The sequence below is a fragment of the Borostomias antarcticus genome (assembly GCF_949987555.1).
Source record: "Borostomias antarcticus genome assembly, chromosome: 7".
In the NCBI taxonomy this organism is placed as follows: domain Eukaryota; kingdom Metazoa; phylum Chordata; class Actinopteri; order Stomiiformes; family Stomiidae; genus Borostomias; species Borostomias antarcticus.
Window position 1 is genome coordinate 4,153,229 of NC_140240.1, and position 22,168 is coordinate 4,175,396.

General features: G+C 43.3%; 1 protein-coding gene across 1 annotated transcript; it reads right to left on the reverse strand.

Moving 5' to 3' along the window:
* Nucleotides 1-391: 391 nt before the first annotated feature.
* Nucleotides 392-8,875, reverse strand: gata2a (GATA binding protein 2a; the record flags this gene model as incomplete). Its single annotated transcript, XM_084441543.1, has 5 exons — nt 392-691; nt 1,576-1,701; nt 4,048-4,193; nt 7,262-7,831; nt 8,650-8,875. 5 exons carry the CDS (start codon nt 8,873-8,875, stop codon nt 392-394), a joined length of 1,368 nt encoding a protein of 455 aa, XP_084297669.1.
* Nucleotides 8,876-22,168: the final 13,293 nt, after the last annotated feature.

Consider the following 22,168-nt stretch of genomic DNA (forward strand, 5'->3'; position numbering starts at 1 on the left):
AGTGGTTGTGGAAAGACCTCTCATCAAGTCTTCTCGTTCACAGGCTGGAGGACACGGGGGTACCAAAGTGACAAAGTACAAAAAAAAGCAAAAACAACTACAAGCGTTCCCCATTCACTCCCACAGGACTCAGGCTTGGTCTCCCCCACACACACTCGCAGGGGGGAATTCAAAACTCCATCCTTCCTGGTTCCCTCTTGACAGAGTCATGTTCAAAGGTTCGTCGTGTTCGTCGTCCTTTCAGAGAGGTCAGGTGGGACGGTTAAGTCCTGGGCTGGCAGTCTCTCCCTATGAAACCCTAACATCAGGCCTCCCAGCTCCTGTCCTGTCAATGTCACAGTGGTGGAGAAGCTGGTGATGGGCCTGTACTGGTTCTGGTTCTGGAGGAGCTTCAGTGGGGCTCAGCCCAGGCTGGCGAACGGCCGGTATGGTGGGGGTGCCCGAAAGAGGGGTGGATGGGCGTGGGCGTCTGCAGCATGTGTCCGGTGTGGCTGAAGTGGCCCAGGTGGCCCATGTGGGTCATGTGACCGGCCAGGCCGGGGCCGCCGCCGAAGGGCGAGGACTTGTCGTGCATGCACTTGGAGAGCTCGTCGAAGCCGTCTCCAGCCCGCTTGCTCCTCTTAGACTTGCTGGACATCTTGCGGTTGCGCGTCTGAATACCCTCTTTCTTCATGGTCAGAGGCCTGTTGACCTGTAAGGAGAGCAGGGAAAGGAGATGTGAGCCTCACAGGCAACCAGGCAGACCTACAGCAGATACCCAGGCTACGTCATGATGTCATCCCATCAGGTAAGAGCATTAAGAGTCAGCTCTTATTCATGCATGCATGTTTGTTTGTTTTTCAAAATACATTTTATATGAGAAACTAACATAATGGGTAAAACCTTTGTTTTGGATGACAATGTATAGATTCTTGGTGAACTAATTATTAACAAACATTTCAGTTGATAGCTTTGACAGTAGCCTATACAGTAGTTGTTTAGTGTCTGTACCATATGGGCCCCTCAAATTAAAAACTGACCACATAATTTAGCCTACTTTAAATTGTGCAACATCAATTGAGATTGTCTATTATAAATCATTGAATTAAAGTGTAGAGAGAAACTTCTAAGAAAATGATCATGATTGCAGTAGACATGTTCTAGGTAAACAAAATATACTACTGGCTGTAATGTTGTAGAGCAGATTTATGACCAACATGTTGCTACATTAAAAGGCATGGCGTGAGTGCTTTGTCCCGTTTCAAACTAAACAGAATCCTCCCACTCGGTCAGAATACATGACGATGGAAGCCACGCTGGACCTGAAAGCTACTTTCAGACAAGCTCGCGTCAATGTAACTGACGCCTTTACACTGAATGACAGTCCCACCCTCCAGTCTCTCCAGGGAGTAACGCCCCCATTGAAACAAAGATGGATTAATAATAAGAAAAAACGACTGGCGGGTTCTGCTTGGCGGGGAGAGCAGGCTCGATGCCCCCGGCCTCTCTCTCTCCCTTCTTCTAAATCGATGCAAGCTGTCCGCCCACTTGACCAGTTCGACCTGTAGTTTCTAACTACGCAGTTGGGCTACTTACGTTGTGCAGTTTGTAGTAGAGCCCGCAGGCGTTGCACACCGGGTCGCCATTGCCGTTGCGCCTCCAAAGGGTGGTGGTGGTGGTCTGACAGTTAGCGCAGCAGGTGCCAGCTCGTCTTGCAGCGGACTGCAGAGGGGAAAAAAAAATATTTGGCCTTTGTTAATGCGTTATGAATAAAGCTATTCAACTGTCTGTTCATCTGATTTTGAACCATAGCCTACGTTTCTGAGGGTCAGCGCAGAAAGCGACCTTGACATAGCCTATACGATTCCTGACTTTAAATGCCATGACCATTTAACAACCGCAAAGGTCACTTAAGAAATGCTACGTTTTGAACTTATTTGCCATTTAAAATTCTCAATTGACTTGTAATTTTGGGCTAGGCCTAGTTGCATTTGACGGCATTATTCTCTTTGTTAAATAGGCTTAAAATAGCCTAGCCATGTGTCAATGTTGTAATGTCTCACATTCCGCTCTGCAGAGGCTATCCAAATAACATCAAAGACAGCGTCAGTTAGACTCATTAAATTGAGTCACATCTGAATTGATTTAATTGAATAAAGCCTACGCTATTCTTTAATGTAATTTAATTCCACACATTTTGCAAAACTATAGGCACATAGGCCTACAGTTTCCATTTAAATTCATTATGTTTGTCCCAGTTAACGCTGTCATATTTCATTTAATAAAAATACATTTCATAGGGCACATGAACAATTGATGCCGTCGACTTGCTGTTTTGTCCCTGATCCAGAGAATCAAACGATTCGGAGCAAGCTGGGCGTCTATCATGGTGTCCTGTATGCGCAGTGCGCATTTGTGTCCATTGCGGATCAATTTTTCACACATAATAAGAAACATTAAAGCTCACAATGCAATAACCGCTCAGCCATGGAGGCAGAGTGTTTTTTTTTCAGGTTTACCCAATAGCCTTACTCCCCTTAAAACAACAACAACAGAGATTGCAGGCATTAAACAACAAAAGAGACAACAAAAACATTTCGCATTCCGACGCATAAAGATTGTGCCACTGCCAACCAAGCATGACAAACAAGAGACCAAGAACATAAATCCATTTATTTTCCAATCCCCACTACCACTAACCCCTCCCCTCGCGTTCTCTCTCTTCACACATAACTGGGTCCTACAGTGTTGTGATAATCGCTTTACAGTATATGTCAAAGTCTGGTCTGCCGGGGCCATAGAAAATGCAGCGCGGTTTGTTGAAGGGGGAAACACCCGGGAGCCTGGCTTCCTTATCGGGCCCAGGCAGATATCCGGATAGGAAACAACTGGATGCCCTTTGAACAGAACACTGAAAACACTTGAGTTGAAAATGCAAAGCTGCAGCCGCAGACCGACCCATGGAAAAAAATAAAAAAAATAATAACATAACAGTAGGCTAGGCCTAATGTACTTCTCATCGGAGGAGAACGAGACTGACATAGAGCAGGACAAAAATTCGAAGTGTTCACAGAAAAGGATGCTAAATGACTTCACGGTAGGCTACATTGCCTCCTGCGAAGGAAGAGATAAAGTCTAGGCTTTCTTCCCTTTCCTTGGAAACATTAGATCGCAATTTGATTTTTTTTTCATCAAGAACGAATGAGCAAATACGAATTTGTTTAGGCTAATTAAATTAGGCTACATTTTTGAATCGAGTAAAATGAATGTGCCTGTCTAACTTCACAATATGCTAAACTCTACAAGTGGACGGACTCTATACGCATAAATGGGGGTTAGGATAAAATGATATAGGCGAGTGATTGAAAAACATTGATTCATTTTTGTGATGGCTACTCAACTGATTATTATTCATATACGAAAAATAAAAGAAATCGTTTATTGAACATACTGATAGCTCAGTATCAAGCAATATTTCAGATTTTCTGATTTTGTTGCATATAGGGTCTATTAACGAACTATTAAAAATTGCTTAGCCCTTAACATTTTAAAAGATTAAAAATCTGGAAATCATTGTTTCAAAAAATATAAATAAGAGAAAGAAATAGCTATACAACAAAATCAATATTACACAAATAGCCTACTGTTTCATTAAACAAATTATCATCAAAGGCAAAGTCATGGAAATGGTGCCTAGAATGGTATTGCTCACAGGTGTCTGTGCAGATAAGCTACTGGTTAGAGTATGTGTTTGTATATGAGCAGCACTGTTGTCATTCACTCTAGCATGGTGATAACTAAAGCAGCATGGCTATTGGTATCAGTGACAGTATCAGAAGTACCAGCAATAATGATAGCAGTAACAATGGCAATAGTAGCAGTATTGTAACATGCCGTGTAGGGGATCACCGGGGGGTGAGCAGGACAAACAATTCCAGGAAGATCATAGGGAAAATATAACTTTCCTGGAATTGTGTTGGCGGCATCTGCTTTGTGCTCATATTTGGGACCCTTAAATGTGGAGGAGAGGGGGAGAGAGAGAGAGAGAGAGAGAGAGCTACGACTCACCAGTCTGCGTTTGGGTTTGATGAGGGGTCGGTTCTGGCCGTTCATCTTGTGGTACAGGCCGCAGGCGTTGCACAGATAGTGTCCCGTCCCATCGCGGCGCCACAGCGGGGTGGAGGTGGCTCCGCAGTTCACGCACTCACGCCCCTCTGAGTAGAATTCAAGTGGAGGGAAGACAAAGGAACATTTATATAATTAAAACGTTCAGACTCCATCGAAAGCCACAGTACCTAGTTCACACACGCAAGACTGACCTCCTGATCTGACAACAACAGTGGTGCAATCAATAAGCCTGAATTAAATGCACCACTCTTCATTAGAAATGTAATATGAAGTCCCGGCTCCCCTGCGAGGATGCTACATGGCACCTCTGTGCAGGTGTGCTGGCCAAGGGCGATCCATATGCCTGTCATTTGTGCTGCTGGATGTGGGGCGGAACGCCAAGGACACAGACACCTCTATGTAAGCCGATCCAGGGTGGTAAGCCCAGAGGCTGCCAGAACGTGTCCAGAGGTGTCCAACGACATGAATGAGACACACCATCAAATTAGAGATGGATCATTCATCGGCTTAGGTGGAACACATGAGTGGTAACATAAGTGTGGTAGTAGTATTAAATGTGCACAGAGACAATATTGTGGTCCCTAACAAATAATTGCCCCCTATTTAGCAGAAAAGTTAGTTTATCTATCCTCTTTCCTGGTATTGCCTTAAATACACCAATTTCATTGATTTGAAAAATATTTGCATTGTTTTGTTTTGGCGTAACCGAACCACAACTTTGACCCCATTTGTGAAAACCACACTTGCACAACGCTCATGCATTTTCACCTACAGGCCTAGTTTAACATCTTGAGCTATGGAAATGGTGGGCGTTCCCACACTCGTTCCTCTCCCTGGTTTCACTAAGTTCAAATGCGCCAGTCTCAAATGGGCCGTTGCAAAAACCGACCAAAACGACCCTGTTTAATTCATGTATCCCGCTCTCCCTCCCTGGAGACCTGTTCCTTTATTCCTATTATAATGCCAGCGACACCCACAGTCCCACCCAGACCACAGAAAGGGATCTGGTTTGGACAAAGGCAATACTCCTTTTTGATGTGCATGCTTGAAAACACACCCTCTCGCTATCTCTCAGACCAGGAGAGCAGCAGTAGCAATACAAAATCACTAAGAAGAATGCAGCAGTAACTCCTGTAATTCTGGAACAAGGTTGGAGAGCACTGAAAGCCCACTGCCCACAGGTAGTGGATAGAGAGAGAGAGGAGGAGAGAGAGAGAGAGAGAGAGAGAGAGAGAGAGAGAGAGAGAGAGAGAGAGAGAGAGAGGTGAAGGCCATTAGAGAAAGGAGGTAGTATGAAGGTAAGTGAGGCTAGTTTGAGGTTAGTAAAACAGGAAACCACACAAGGTATGTGCTGACGGCCAAAATGTCAGTGTGGCATTTTATACAACAATCCATCACAGCTACTGGCACTGGCAGGATCGGATAGGCCTAGATAAGGGTATTTTAATGCCAGGTCTAATACTGTACCAGTTCTGCTTCTACCAAACAAGCTTGTAATAGGCTACTTTTCAAGCTTGCATCACCGGATCGATTAATCTCTATGAAAAAGTGGTGAAAACATATTGATTGGGACTATGATTGATTGATTCTTTTTTATATAGATCACTCATATCCACCAACTGTATCACAAATTGCTGACATTGAATTTGATGTAACATCTCAAACACAACAGCTGGACACTGAACAGGGACTTTACAGCACTAGCATGACCAGACAGGTATCCCAACCCAAGTTGCATCACAAGAGTATGGTTCTAAACTTCATAAATCATTAGACCACGAGGGCATCCATGTGGTCTGTAAGGACATTAGAAGAAGATTAGAATCCCTTCAACACAGGAGTGTGGTTCCAAACCACCTGCAATAATGATGACAGGTCCACATCAGAATATTCATGTTGCAATACAACTATCTTATTGACCAGGTAATAATCCATCTGGCTACTTGGATGGGCTAATAATAATAAGTCCGTAAATCCATTTGTATGCATAGGTTAAAATGGTCATTATCGTCATCATTATTATAAAAATAGAACAAATATGGGGACCTACAGTATAACACTGATATCATTAGGGTACTTAGTCTCTCATCAGGGAAAGTCTACTCTGGAGCTGATATTCTCTCGGCATTTCAGCACTAGGCCAAGGCCATGCCTAAAAACACTAACAGCAGGGCTCTGTCGCCAGTGACAGTGCGCCTCGGCGGGGCTTTGTTAGTGTTGGGGGGAGCGCCGGGCGGGGGTGGAGGTCGTGATTTCTTCACTAGAGGTATACAGGATATGGCAGGAGCCAGAGCGTCGTGACTCCTGCATTTTTAAGCAATAAAAGCCAAATTTGAAAGAAAACACGCCGAAGCACAAAGGAGCACTTTTGTCAAGAAAAGGCATGAATGGGAGACCAAAGGCAGTCTGTAGGGAAATCACTCTGGAAAAACGTACAAATTTGGACATAAAATCTTTAGACTAATCATTTTGTCTATAAAAAGATAATAGCCTAGTCTCGACTAGGGTCTGCGCTACTGAAAGAATGTGGCATTAAAGTTAACTTCACTTATACGCTAGATCCCTTCTTCTCATCTATTGTTGTCTAAAATTATTTATACAAGTTATTTCTACAGGCTATGCAAATTTAGTAAATTGGCCTATGAATTATCCCATTTTTTATACTCATCCTATTCTGTTGACTAGCCTACACTTCGGCCCTTCTATTGACAACGTTTAGTCATGATGAAGATAGTTCTGAATATTTGTGTTAAAGCCTAATCGGTGACCCTGATTAGTCGTTTCATGTTAAATACCCCCTAAGTGAGCCTTTTAAGTAGATGGCATTTACAAGTGGTGACGAATGCGATCGAACAGAGATAAGAGCCGCTGGGACAGGTTTGGGGAGAGAGAATATACCTGCGAGCAAATAATCCGAAGAGAGTAGGCTACCCTAGTCTAACTGGCTAAACTGACTAAGGACTAAGGGCCATCAAATACAAATCAAAATTATAGACCGACCAGAATTTACACACTACAAAGCTACAAAGACTTTGTGTCAAATCAAATGAGCTCGCTTTTAAATGTTAGATAAAACACGCACGCACAAGCACGCGCGCGCGCGCACACACACACACACACACACACACACGTCAGACAGACACGTGAAACTCACCTGAGCACGACCGGGCTTTGCTTTTACATTTCGGTGTAAAGCTGGACGAGGATCCGCCGAGCAGACTCCCGGGGTGGAAAAGACTGCCGCCGTACTCGTGTGGTGTTGGGAGAGAATACGCCGGGTATGTTGGGATAGGATGGTGCGTTGCTGGAGTTTGGGCATTCATTGAAGCTAGACTGCTGCGGAGCGGACTACAATTCTCCATTTTCATCCCGTCCGTTAGAGACACTTGGTACTTGATAGATTCTTTTTCATCCATTCGAGTCGAGGTTGGTGAGGTAGGACCAGGGTCAGGAGACACGTCTTTTGGAGGCGTTGGGGGAAAACTGTAGAGGTGAGGACTAGAGTGAGACGCAGAGGTGAGCGACGCCACTGGGGCTGTGCTGGAGCTACTGCTGCAGGGGTAGCCTGAACTCGCGGGGTGCAGTCCGGGTTTGCTAAAGTGGCTGACCGCCCATGCGTTATGGTGGTGGGCAGCAGAGAGAGCCGCTTTTCCGGGGTCAAGCCACGAAATGCCAGGGCTGTGGATGAGGTGTGGCCGGCAAACCTGATTCCCAGTGAGTCGAGCTGGAATATAAAATACATATAGAATATCAATGCACTGCAGTATCATCCACGCGGGCTAAAAAATAACACACACACACAAACACACTATAAAATTCGCCAATGCGTAATTGCAACCAATCCTCACCTATTGATGAGTACTCCAGACTTTTTAAACACGACATTGAATTTTAATTTCTCAGTGCGTAATTTCTGAAATAGGCATAGGCTATAGGATTTAGACATAGGCATGTAGGCCTATCGGATACAAAGCGTCGCTGCCAGCTGGACTATTTGTCTGGCCATTGTATCTGTTCGTTGCCCAGTTCCAGATCGCGGACTAGAGATGTTATTAGTAATTTTGCGGTTTTGAGTTTATATCCGGGAAGTGCCTCCCTCTCTCCTGCTAGAAACCCATGCCCCAATAGAGTGGGGTTAAATGACATACTTCCCCTTCCTCGTGCTGTCATTTGTTAGAAATGCCTACAGCCAAAACATGCTATCGGCAACATGTGGACAAATAGCCTATTGATGGTAGGTAAAGCCTATAGGCCACCTTTCGGACATAGCCTACTGTGTATAGGACAATTTAATAAAATCCTGAATTCAAATAGGCCCGTCTAGAATTCACATTTGATTTGAAATATAATTCTCATGCTTATCTAATTGAGGCTCGCTATAACCTAAAGTTTAGTCCGTACGCATCAGGTGTAGGCTAGACCTTAACAGAGTGAACAAGCGTTATGTAACCTATAATGAACACAAATGAGCATGCGACTAATGAACGCATCTTACACTAAGTTAAAACAGAAGTTTTATCACAAAGATTATGCGTGTCTTACCATGTGCCGGGCTGTACGTGACTCTGGCCCGAGGGTTGGTGTAGTAGGGGTTCCCCTGAGAGTCCAAATGGTTTAAAAACATGTCAACCTCGTCCTGGGGCAGGAGCGGCGCCATAGGCTCCATGTAGTTGTGGGTCAGGCTGTGGTGATGCGAGTCCGGGTGCTGACCGTTCAACACAGCGTGGTGATGCGCCATCCATCGAGACTGATCGGCTGCGACTTCCATGGCTGGGTCTTCTTCTAAATGTCTTGTGTGTCCAAAATACTCAAGCGACACTTTTCTCCAACAGGCTACAAGTTAGGACTTTTAGAACGTTGTGTGATCCGCCTACGCACGTTTCGTCCCCTCCAGTCCTCAAGTAGGATACCGAGAGTAGATTCGTTGCGATGCTTTCAGCAGCTTTCTTCTGATGTGTTTGTTTCAGATATAAAATCCGTGAATCGTCTTGTGCTCAATCACACCTATAGCCTAATAACAAACATGAGAGCGTTAATTATTTATCCTTCAGACAAAACCGGCTATAAAGAGAACTGTTGTTGTCCCGCTTTCAATAGGATACAGAAACATTTAGCTGGAACCAATAGATTTTATAAACAAAAACGTAAACTAGGCCTACTCATTTACAGAAAGAAAACAATACTTACAGTGCAGTGAATCATTGCTGCAATGTTCAACTCATAGGCTATCCGATCAAATGCCTTTGAAAAGAAAGTTTCCCCAGAATAGACTACCAGTTGAATTTTGAATCAATTACTGCGATCAGCTGTTACAGTTCAAACTACACTTGAATCTCTGAAACTCCTGGTCCTGGGTTAGTAGGCTACTCGGGCATACGCGCATTAATGAAATGTGGCTGTACACTGATGCGACTGGCGCCAGCATCCATATCTAGTGAGCCGGGGCGGAGCCCTGATCCAGCAATGGCCTCCTATAAGCCAATCACAGATCAGCCTAGTTACAATTGGCTCGGGTGTCACAGCTCTCTCAATTTCCATTCCAAACAGTAATTCACCGCATTGAGAAACTAAAAGACTTATCAATCAGCGGTGTAATTTCTCAGGGGCATTTTCCCTCTCACGAAACACTGAATGAGCAATTGGTTCATGATAATATCCTCTTTTTTACTTTAACACTTAGAGAAGGACAGGAGACATGGAAGAAAATGTAATCTAGCTTTCAGCAGGTAGGCTGGAGGCATCATAGCGAAGCATATTGTAGCCAAGAAGCCTTGGCCTTATAGTCCATTATTGTTGAAATCTTTATGAACACTATTTTTCACAAGGAAGCTCTAGATCATTTAAGAAACTAACTGTAGGCATAGCAGTCTGAGTACATGAGACATTGCTCTATATTGGTTACAGTTTACTTTGCATTGGAAATATATTTTTGTAGAATAAAATTAATTTTGAATTCACATAGAGCTGCTCTGCAAATAAACACGATTTTTAGGACCTCCATAAATTGCTAATAGAGGAGGAGCCGTTTTATGGCTTTGAAATTGGGCTATTGTTGTAAGCACCTAATTGTCCTTAATTAGTAGACCTATAGTCACGACGTTTCTCTTGTGAAAACACTGTTTTTGTCTCAGAGATAGCTAAGGCAATCAAACACATTTAGCATGTTAATGGCGCCTCTTTCGCCCTTGGTGGTGCAGACATGGGCGTAAGGCCCCACTGCGAAAACCAATAGTGTTATTTGCGAAGCACTGTCAATTCTTGCTCTCACTCATGAAATGTCAAGCTGGCTGGTCCACGGTGACAGAAAGTCGCCGGTAACCGCAAAATCTTCACCAAACTCTCCTTTTCATGATAAAGTAGGTTATTTAGCCTATTATGTATTAAGTAAGCTTTTATGAAGAGAGCATATGTGGCATATGGATCAGTCATTGTGGAGGGAAGGCAATAGGCTAAAACAACTATTCGACTTGAACATAGGAAATTTATTTTTTAGTTTTCTGTAGCCTATAGAACCATCGCATGTGCGTAAAACTTGCAGTGTGGAGTATGTGTGTGTGCGTGTGTGTGTGTGTGTGTGTGTGAGTGTGTGTGTGTGTGTGTGTGTGTGTGTGTGTGTGTGTGTGTGTGTGTGTGTGTGTGTATGTGTGTGATTGATAGGGAATAATTGGAAGGATTTCGGGGCCCAGACTGGCCGCCTCTCTGACGCCGTGACTCGACGTCACAGTGTCACTGAAAAGGGAAAAAAGAACCAGCATCGTAAAAAAAAAAAAAAATACAATAAAAAATTAAAAGGTGAAATGTCCGAGGATAAATCTTTAGATAGACTCAGAATATATATGCCAGGCCCAAAATGGGAGAGAGAGGGAGAGAAGAGAGAGACTTGTTATTTCATCATTGCCATGGGCCTAACATAACCCTAACATCAACAAAACATGAGTGAAGATATCTTATAGGGAGTTATAGCCATGCACCCAACAAAGCTGCAGAGCCTCATGGCCTATAATTAGTTTGGAACCACGTGTGTCTGTTTATCAATTTTCATAAACTGTGCTCTTAAATTGTCTATCTGTCTGTCTCTGGGCTGTGCGGCTGGGCCATGTTGGGTCAGGCCCAGTAAGCAGCCTACCCACTGTCGTATGCATGTTTGCCAAATGGATTACTCAGCAGGATTTACCCCTCTGTAATTTATACCTTCATTAATCCCATTTGTATCTGTGCTGGGGGGGGTCCTCTCTCAAGGACATATAGCATTGTTTCACACATAGGGAGACTATCCTGGCCCTGAGAGTGAAGCACACAACCCCCCTCTCCTTGCCTCTTGCACATAGAGGAATAACATGTGTTCAATTCCTCACATACTGAAAAATTCTGCTGTCTGAGATATGACATTACCCCATCACCGGTCTTCTTGACTCTTTTTATGTTTGTCTTATGTGTCCAGTACATTATTGAAGATTGCACCGTATATAGTATCTAACTGAATTTGCCACTTGTATTTTGATACTGCCCTGTCTTGTCCTTGAACTTTGTTTATCGTTATGCACAAGCATACCTAAGCAAATTCCTAATAGTGAAAATCATACCTGACAATAAACCTCTTTCTGATTCTGATGTGTTAAAGATATCCTCCTTATAAGGTTATAAGATTATTTTCGATCATATACAATGGTCCATATCAAAATTTTGACAGACTGTGCACTCTTGAGATATTAGTGGTCATTGTTCATGTCATAGCTAAGTCACAGCTAACCATAATGGATACGCCCATAAAGATCCATTGTGTACTTATCTGTGACATGAGCAATAAGCACTAATATCTCAAGAGTGCACAGTTCATCAACATTTTTATATGGGACGTTGTGATCATAAATAACCTTATAACTGGGCTTATGATGCTTAATACCAAAATACTCCTTCAACTTCACCAGGGACTGCATGTGTGCTATTGAGCAAATACGCAAGAGCTCATTAATATATGCTATTAAGAATTGGGACTGGCTTTGCCTTTCTCTACCTGTTTGTTCTTTTTGCCATGGTAATCTATCATTATTCTGGGGTGGAGGGTAGGAGTCGATGGGGAGGGGGAGAGACACAGAGGGGTTTGTGAAGATAAGCAGATCCAGTGAGAGGAGAATGACACAAACCAGCTGAAGCATTATTGTCCTTTACTCACGGGTAATTAGATGGAGCTAGGCCACTGAGGGGCTGTAGACACAAGCACACATGTCCAGGATAGAGAGGGCGGGAGGTGAAAAGAATACAGGCATATTTCACCTTTTTTCCAGCTATACACATTTACATTGAGAGGTTAGAACAAAGTTATTTGGTTATAGTTAAGATCTAACCTACCCAGCTGAATGCATACACTGCATGCCCATGTCAAATTCATTGTTAGGCTAATTTTTTTTTCTGTTTTTGAGTGAGTAGCTCTAGAAGTCTGTATTCGTAAGAAGCCATGCTCCATACTGTAGCTGGAAGGTTATTAGCACACACACATACACACACACACGCACGTACACAGGCAGGCACGCACGCACACACACACACGCACAAACACGCGGCACGGGTAAAAGCGCCCCATGCTGAGTTGAGACTAGTGAAGGTGTAATTTTATGAGCTGATGACAGTCATGCAGGTAATAAATAAGCCTGCTCGAGACAACCTCAGTGTTATCTGAGTTCTGGTGATGGATTGGCATTATAAAAAAGATGCAGATTACTCAATTTCGGACACAATTAGGATGGTTTTTCCAAATAAAACCATTAGCTAATTGGCTTGTGTGGCATGTCAGATCAATGGTGAGCCTAAAACTCAAGCAACAATTTTATACCTAGGAAACTCACACAACAGTTTCATACCTGGGAGATTAAAACAAAATGTCCATGGCTACTTTGCCATCTCAAGTAATTTATGCTGTGCAATAGTCTATCACGCCAATAACATCAGTTTTTGATATTTGCACTCGTGTTTTATGCACAGAGCGGTGCATGATAACGCAATGCAGAATACAAAATATTGCGTTCAAAAACAAGCAGTGATTGCGCCACTAGCCCACATACATACCTGTACCAATGGACTTAGATAGTCCAAAATACATGACCTTCGTTGACAACGAAAGTTAGGCACCTAGCCTACCAATTTGAGGTTGCGCATTAAACCAAATGGATTGATCTCGTCTCATCCCAATCTCGCGCGGCGTTGTCTGTGATGTAGCCTACAGACATTATGAGAAAGTGTGTTTAAAATGTCCCCGTCTATCGCTCGCCCATCAATTCGTATGTTTAGGGCGTTTTCAGGTATAGGCAAAGAGATGGATGCGGAAATAGCAAAATCAACCGTTTACCTTTGGGATGCTGCCCTGTCCAGTCGCTCCGTTTTCAAATTGGCAGTCAGTGGCAGCTAGTCTAGCGACCCCTCTCTCTCTCTTTCCTCTCTCTTCCTTTCTATTTCCAGTGAAATGGACAGAAGACGGTCTAATAGGCCTCGTACGCTGGGGCAACGTTACGGTGCGTCTTCCGCGTCATATTCGTCATTTTTCTGGACTGTAGGCCTCACTGGAATAGGCCTACCTATAGCATTGGGACACTATCGCCTTTCACTCAGCAACTCTGAAGCCATGATCACTTATGAACAATGATGAATCAATCCAATTTCAGCATAGTTCATCGTGCAACTTTAAGAATCAAACTCTTGAGACGAGAGCCCATGGTCAGTCAAATGTTTAAGACATGATGCCTTAGCCTATACAACACATTTTAGACTGAACAAAATCTAGCTGTAATAGGCCTATAATAGCTCAAAGGAGCACTTCTAAAATATTAAGCGTTCTATATCCTAGTTAGGCCTATATGTGTGATTGTTTATTTCCTTTTGGCATTTGCTGTTATTCAGTCAGCATTAGTGTAGGCTATAGGCCCTATCCGCTCTCAAAAGAAGACCTGTATTTAATTTCCTTCCCCGCCTATTCAGTGTGTTAATGTGTTGAAGAATAAAAATGACCTATCCTCCTCCCAGCTTTTCTATTCCACACATTAACACAAACTTTTAAAACATGCAAAGCCACCAAATCTCCTGCACGCGACCTGGGCTCGTGCGCCGCCGCTGAAGCGAGGCAGGTGCAAGATCCCGGGCTCGTGTCCCCTAGAGTGCACACACACAAAAAGAGGAAAAACAGAGCTTAGTTCAAGAAAAGAAAGAAAGAAAAAGTGAACTCTGACAGAATTAATTGTATTTTGTTGCAAAAACCAGGGCAATACTCAGCAATGACCTCAGATGCAGAGTGCCCATGGTCAAAGTAACAAGTCAGCTGCTCTGACTATTAACTTTCCTGTAGTTTCATTGTCAAATCCAGTCTCAGATAGTTGATAAACCTATCAAATGGAGATACTCTGAAAGATAGGCTAGTAATGTCAAAAGAAGCGTCTTAGAAATAATAGATTAACAATGAACGAATGAGAGAGAGCGAGGAGACTGAAGAGTGACACTTTCTTTAAAACTAGAAACGTTTTTTGGCCAGATTTAAGATTCAGTTCACATTAACGAAGATCCATCAAATGCTTTGATCTAGGCTATTGGAAATAAATAGTTATTTTGAGGTTGATATTTTGGCAAAAGTAAAATCTTTTGGACCTGTAAATAGACCTAGAATGATTCCGCTAAACAACATATAGCCTAGGCCTAGCCTACAACAGGAAATGTATACCTAAACTAACAAACACAAAAATTGTAGTAGCAGGCTTGTAGAATTAGCCTAGTGTTATTAATAGTATTATCGTTATTATTATGATAATAATGTAGGCCTATTATTATTATTATTATTATTATTATTATTGTTATCATTATTATTTTTATTATTGTTGTTGTTGTTGTTGTTGTTGTTATAATATTATTGTAGGCTATTATTGTCACTAAGCCTATTGTTTTTATCCTTCATTGTATTATCAACATAAATATATTTGTCGAACAAAACCTAGGCATAGGTTAAGTGTAAAGTAGCCTATTAGCCTAGCATGTTTATTCATATTCTGTATTTCTTTTGGTTTTTGATTTTCAACATGTTCTGCAAGACGTTTTTAGGAACTGTCTGGACGTTATTATTTATACATGCATGCTGCATGAGATACCATGGTCCTTCTTCTTGTGGTTATTACCAGGGGTAATATTTCATCGGCACTAAGCAATCTTTGTTCTCTGTGAAGATAATAAATGGCCTAATCGTTATCAGCAAACTGCTGGGGGTGTCAGCACCGACCGAGGCTGGAAGCGGGGTCCAAAGTGCTGCTGAATAAATTGGTGTTCCTTATCTCTCTTTCCCAGATTATCGCCGCCCTTTCAAACTTGCACAACAAATACATTCAAAGCATCTAATGCATCATTTGTGGGGGGGAGATCCCGCAGGTTGATATAGACAGATAGGCGCAGGGAATGAGGAATATTTTCACATTTTACGCGCTCCCGTATATGAGCCAATATTAGCTCCATCGGGCTTTTGAGTGAGTTTATTGAGACGGCCACGGGTCCACCCCCTTTACATATCAATGCATGCTATATTAAACATATATCACTGTGAAGTGATATGATGCTTATCTGACTGATTCATCCTGTCTCATCTGTTATAGGCTGCTGACTAAGGGGACAATGTTTCTATGTCTTGTTTCTTGGATAGGCCTATCCCGCCATTATATTTTGGATTTCAGCAAATAGCCCATCTTTCAGTAGCCTAACCTAAATATTAGCAACTTTTCACCAATCATCGTAAGCTAGGCTATCTGAAGCAACATTGCGCTGTCTCCTAGACATCAATAACAGTGATTTATGGCAACCTGGTGGCAATAATGGACGGATGGATACAGTTCAATTATTTAATTAATTGTCATTAGCCTAGCTCAATAGGCTAATGATAACAATAATAGCCTGATCTAGCTGAATCTAACGAATAGCCAATCATAGGCTAAGCAAGATTTCAAAAACAATTACTTTCTCATAATTTGATTTACGATCCTGTGGCCATGAACCTACGAACCAGTGGCCAAATAAGAAATTATCGTGACTAGATGATTATAATCATCTCATTTTATAACAATGCACAATTACATTTCAAAGCAACACTATAGGCTATAGGAGGAATTCCTTTACGTGCACTTTCACGTTAGGCTATGCATCATGCAAAGGGCATTCTCTCAAGACTGCCATTTGCTGTCAGACCTAAGATTTAAAGCTAATTCATAATTTGACCTTGCTGTAAACAATATTTTAAAGGCCAACATGAAATAGAAAGTCGGTTGCCATTCATGACAAAAATGCATTTTCCAATTCACACAAACTCCTCTTTTAATAAGGAGGCATCTCCACCGGCGCTGCGTACTCTGATGGTCTCCAGGACAACTGAGATAACGGAGCAGCGGTTTTCCATATCGGCACCAGAGTCTATTATATCCCGGGATTAGCTCTCCTTCCGAAAAGGTCATACACAAAGTCATGGAACCTGGTATTTTCACTCTGGCCGTGAATGCAGACACATAGCCTACATAAACGACGCTGCCATTTCATTCTATATCATTAACTTAGTGGAGCTTTTCTTGTTCTAATTATCAGGTTCATAATTATGGACCTTCTGTGACTTAAAGCCTAGTGATCGTAGAGAGCAATAGAAGCTCGTTACTTCTTCAGCTTCTTATCTCGGAAGCCATTGCCTTTAGTCTAATACAATCGCCAATACACTGTTATGCAGTGACCCCTAGTGGGTAGATGAGAGAAGTAATGGAAAGAAAGGACAGAGAAAGAGCCAAATAATGAGAGAACGAGATTAGATAGATAGATAGATAGATAGATAGATAGATAGATAGATAGATAGATAGATAGATAGATAGATAGATAGATAGATAGATAGATAGATAGATAGATAGAGAGAGAGAGAGAGAGAGAGAGATAGAGAGAGAGAGAGAGAGAACAAGAAAGGGAGGGAGAGAAAGAATGAGATAGGAAACAGAGAGAATGAGAGGGAGAGAGAATGAGAAAGAGAGGAGAGAGGGAGAGAGAGAGAGAGCACTCAGTACAAGAAGACTATGCACAGCTGGAATGTTCCAGCTGGAATTCCCAGTGGCTGGACAGGAAGAGAGTGGAGTCCTGACAGGAAGAGCATACTCTGGGAGGGCCAGCAGCCCAACAGGGCGGAGAGAGAGAGAGAGAGAGAGAGAGAGAGAGAGAGGGGGGGGGGGGGTGTTTCCTGTTGGCTCACTTGCCACATTTCACTTAAAGCCTCTCTTTCTAACGGCCCATCTTTCTCTCAACAAGCTTCACACTCTATCCATATTAGGACGTCTAGTGTCCTCCCTACCTTTCACTTCTCATGCACACTCATACACGTCCCCTATGTACTATGTACTATGTTCGTTAACGATAGGGGGGTTATGAGAGAGGAGAGGAGGTCAGTCTGCCATGTGTCAATCAATAGTGCCACAGGAACCAGGTGTTATCAACCCAATGGGACACTTCCTGTCAGTCAGAGCAGTCACTATCATTATTGTCAGAGCGAATGTATTCTATCCTATCGTATGGGCACGTACCAACAGACAACAAAGAGTTAATGTGTTGGAAGCAGATTGAGGGTGGGGAAACAGAAGAAGATAGATATCCACAGCGCAGATGTAATGGAGGGGGACACCAGTTTTGAGAGGAAAAATCTCTTTGTCTCTCCTGAACTGAGTGGACAATCAAAGTTTCCTATCAGCTCTGGAGTAGGGGAAATTGTCTGCCCTGGAAAGGAGAGGGCCACTCTCACCGCCAATGGGAAGTGCCCCTGTCACTCTAATCAGGACTGATAGAGAGAGGGAAGTGTGTGTGTGTGCGTGCACGCGTGTGTGCGTGCGTGTGTGTACTGCCTGTCTGTGAACTGCTCTCAACCCTGTGAGCGGCTTGGTTTCACCCTGCTTTACAAGAGCCCGTGTTTGTTTCACATGTACTGCGACAGCAGTACGATTAGAACAGTACAAGGTAAGGTTTAATAAACACTGGACCTCCTCTCCTCTTCCTGCAGAGATAAATGAGTTAAGGGGTGGGTTGGGGGGTAGTTTTTTTGGAGGGGGGGCAAAATTCCCCCTGAGAGCCATGACCAGTAGTGCTTTGATGGAGCGCCATGTGGCAGAGATCAGGGGGTTTTAGTGGGAGCTGTGGACAGTTACACATAACAGGAGGAGGGCAAGAGGATTACTGTCTCATTGATATGAATCCACAGAGAGAGAGAGGACAGTGTGACATCAATACTCACAAATACTTAGGCGTAGGCTGCCGCTGCACATTTATTGACATTTGGAATAAGGGGAGAATTTACTTTGTGTGCACAAACAACAATAATAGATGTTCTGTTTGACATCTTTTCACCCATCAACTACTCATCTCCTTCTTCCCCAGACAAGAATGCGTCTCTCCACACCCTCGGCCCAATCCTCTGTTTGAAGTCCATCTCCATCTCTCTTTCTCTGTGCCTTCCTTCCCCTCCTCTGTCCGTCTGTCCGTCTATCTGTCAGCGGCGCTGCTCTCCGCCCCCTGCAGCTGCGAGGAGGGCTACAGGCGCTCCTATTGTGCTCCCCGTCCTCGGCCTCGCGCGTCTGCGCCCGCTGCCATCACACCTGCCACCTGCGGAGGACAGAGGCCTAGGGCTGGTACACTTTCATCCACCTCCCTTACCCCCACCCCACCAGACCCGGCCCTGTCACTCTGGAATAACCAACACAGAGGGTGGAGGTGGGCCTTAGAACAGGGACTGCTGTGCAAACTTTGATTTCTGAATCAGGTTAAAATAAACTTGAGTTTGTTCTTTTTCTTTTGGGGTTTTCATGCGTCGTCCATGTGTACGGGTGGCTCCAAGGTGTGTACGTCTATTTGAGAGATAATTTTGACTCGTGTGTTGTGCTTACATGCTAGAGTGTGTACATGTCTGTGTGTGTGTATAGTATGTGTGTGTTGTGGTGTGTGTGTGTGTGTGTGTGTGTGTGTGTATAGTATGTGTGTGTTGTGTTGTGATGTGTGTGTGTGTATGTGTGTGTGTGTGTGTGTGTGTGTATAGTATGTGTGTGTTGTGTTGTGGTGTGTGTGTGTGTGTGTGTATAGTATGTGTGTGTTGTGGTGTGATGTGTGTGTGTGTGTGTGTGTGTGTGTGTGTGTGTGTGTGTGTGTGTGTGTGTGTGTGTGTGTGCGCACATGTGAGTTACAGTATAAAGATGGGATGTGAGGGCGGTGTCTCTGTCTAAGTGATTTATGAGCATGCACTATAAAGGGTCTTCAGTGCAGGATATTGTTCTCTGATGGGTGACTGTAGGGACAGCCTACAGTATGTCTGTGTGTGTGTGTGTGTGTGTGTGTGTGTGCGCGTGCGTGCGTGCGTGCGTGCGTGAGATACAGAAAGAGAGAGAGAGAAAGACATTAGTGAGAAGGTTATTCAGGTGAACCCTCAACATAATAAATCATTACATCACATTTTATTTAACCTTTATGCAGGGAGTTCCATTGTGAAAAATATATATTTTGCAAGGGATACAAAAACCTGTACAATAAAAAATAGATACAAAAACAATACCGTCAAAAATACAAAATACATACAAAATATGAATAAAAACAGCTGAATACAATGTACAAAGTGTGCACAGTTCAATCAATCAATCAATCAATCAAAGCTTTATTTGATACAAAGTGTGCACAGTTATTGTACAATCAGTAAAAGCAATTACAATCATTCAGAAAAAAATCCCAGACCAGCCTTTTAAAGTGTCCTAATGGCACTAGCACGTCCAAGAGTTCTGGAGGTTGTTCCATAGTGACAGGCGCTGAATATCTATCATCTATAACTAGAATTGATCAAAGGGACCTCAAGGGATTGATAACCAGTCTTGAGTTCTGGTGTTATAAGCGAAGGTTATCAAGGAGGTTAGGTATGGGGCAAGCTTCTCCAATAGGGCCTTATTTCTTTTTCTATACAAGAAACCCAATTTTACTTTAGCTTCTCGACCAGTTCATCTATGCTTTTTTAAAGGAAAGTGTATAATTTATCCAAATGCCCAGCTACTGTATGTGTATGCAGGGACATGTTGCCTGTGCATGTTGCCTGTGCATAAGTACATGTGCCTGACTTCACCTGCAAGCGGATCACCAACTTCCTCTCCGACAGGAAGCAGCACGTGAAGCTGGGGAAACACGTCTCTGACTTACAGACCATCATCGGTTCCCCTCAAGGCTGCGTCTTTTCCCCTCTACTCTTCTCCCTTTATACAAACAGCTGCACCTCCAGTCACCAGTCCGTCAAGCTCCTGAAGTTTGCTGACGACGCCACCCTCATTGGGTTCATCTCTGATGGGGATGGGTTTGCCTACGGATGGGAGATTGACCATCTGTTGTCCTGGTGCGGCCAAAACAACCTGGAGCTCAACGCTCTAACAGTGGAGATGGCTGTAGACTTCAGAAGGAATCCAGCCCCCCCTACCCCCATCACCCTGGGTGACTCCTCAGTCGACTACCATCATCTCCCAGGACCTCGAGTGGGAGCTGAACGTCAGCTCCATTACCAGGAAGGCACAGCAGAAGGATATACTTCCTGAGGCAGCTGAAGAAGTTCAACCTGCCAAAGCCAATGGTGGTACACTCCTACACTGCCATCAAGTCCATCCTCACCTCCTCCATCATCATCTGGTACATTGCTGCCAAAGCCAACGACAAGGGCAGACTGCAACGTATCATCCGCTCGGCTGAGAGAGTGATTGGCTGCAACCTGCCATACCCCTAAGAACTGCACACCTCCAGGGCCCTGAAGCAGACAAGAAAGATTGTGGCCGATCCCTCCCACCCTGGTCCAGAACTCTTTGAACCACTCCTCTCCAGCAGGAGGCTGCGGTCCATCAGGACCCAAACCTCATGGCATAAAAACTGTTTCTTTCTTGCAACAGGTCTCATCAACAAGGCACGAAACCACCACTGACACTTATACATTTTGGTAGATTGTATTGTATATTGTACTGTATCACTTTGTTGTTGTTTTTTTCACTGTCCTGTCTTGTTTTGCACTGTTTATTATTATTATTATTATTATTATTTATTGTCACTAGCAGACCAAGTGAAATTCCTTGTAGGTGCAAGCTTACTTGGCTAAACAAAAAATCATAATCTGAAGTCAACATGTACATTCCTATGCGATTTGGAGAATAACATGTATTTGGTCTTATCAGCATTGAGCATCAGTTTTAATTCCATAAATGTTTTCTGTAAGTCAGTAAAAGCAAGTTGCAGCTGGTTCCTGGTTCAGTGAACATACTTTCCCCCATATTACCGCAACCTTTCACGAAAAGGAGATAATAATCAACTCCAAACCTGATAGAGATCATGACAGGCCAACCACATGGTGCCCTAAACTAACCCGTACATCCCGCCAACACACACACACACACACACACACACACACACACACACACACACACACACACACACACACACTGGTGTGTCTCAGCTTTCACTGTTCGCCACATCAGGATACAGTGCTGTTCATGAATTCCGGTTTAAACAGTATTTTGCTCCGCTTTGGCCAACAGTTCAACCGCAGACCTGATGTTACTGGTAATCACATCCGGTTTTAGCGGAAGACAAGGGCCACCAGCAAAAAGAACATACAGAACAGTACATAATGTATCTCCACACTGCTGTCCACCACATATATCACACTGACTGCAGCAACACAAAATACTTTTGTCAGTGATGTACAGTTGTAGTCAAAAGTTTACATACACTTGTAAGGAACATGTACTGTATGTCACGGCAGCCTTGAGTTTCCGGTAATTTCTACAACTCTTATTTTTCTGTGATAGAGTGATTGGAGCACATACTTTTGTAAAAAAAAAAAGAAAAAAGTTTGGTTCTTTTGGTTCAGCCTTATTATGGGTCTTCTGAAAATGTGACCAAATCTGCAGGTTTAAAAATATATGTACATACAGAAATGCTAATATTTGATTACATGTCCCTTGGGCATTTTCACCTCTATTAGGTGCTTTTGGTAGCCATCTACAAGCTTCGGGCAAGCTTC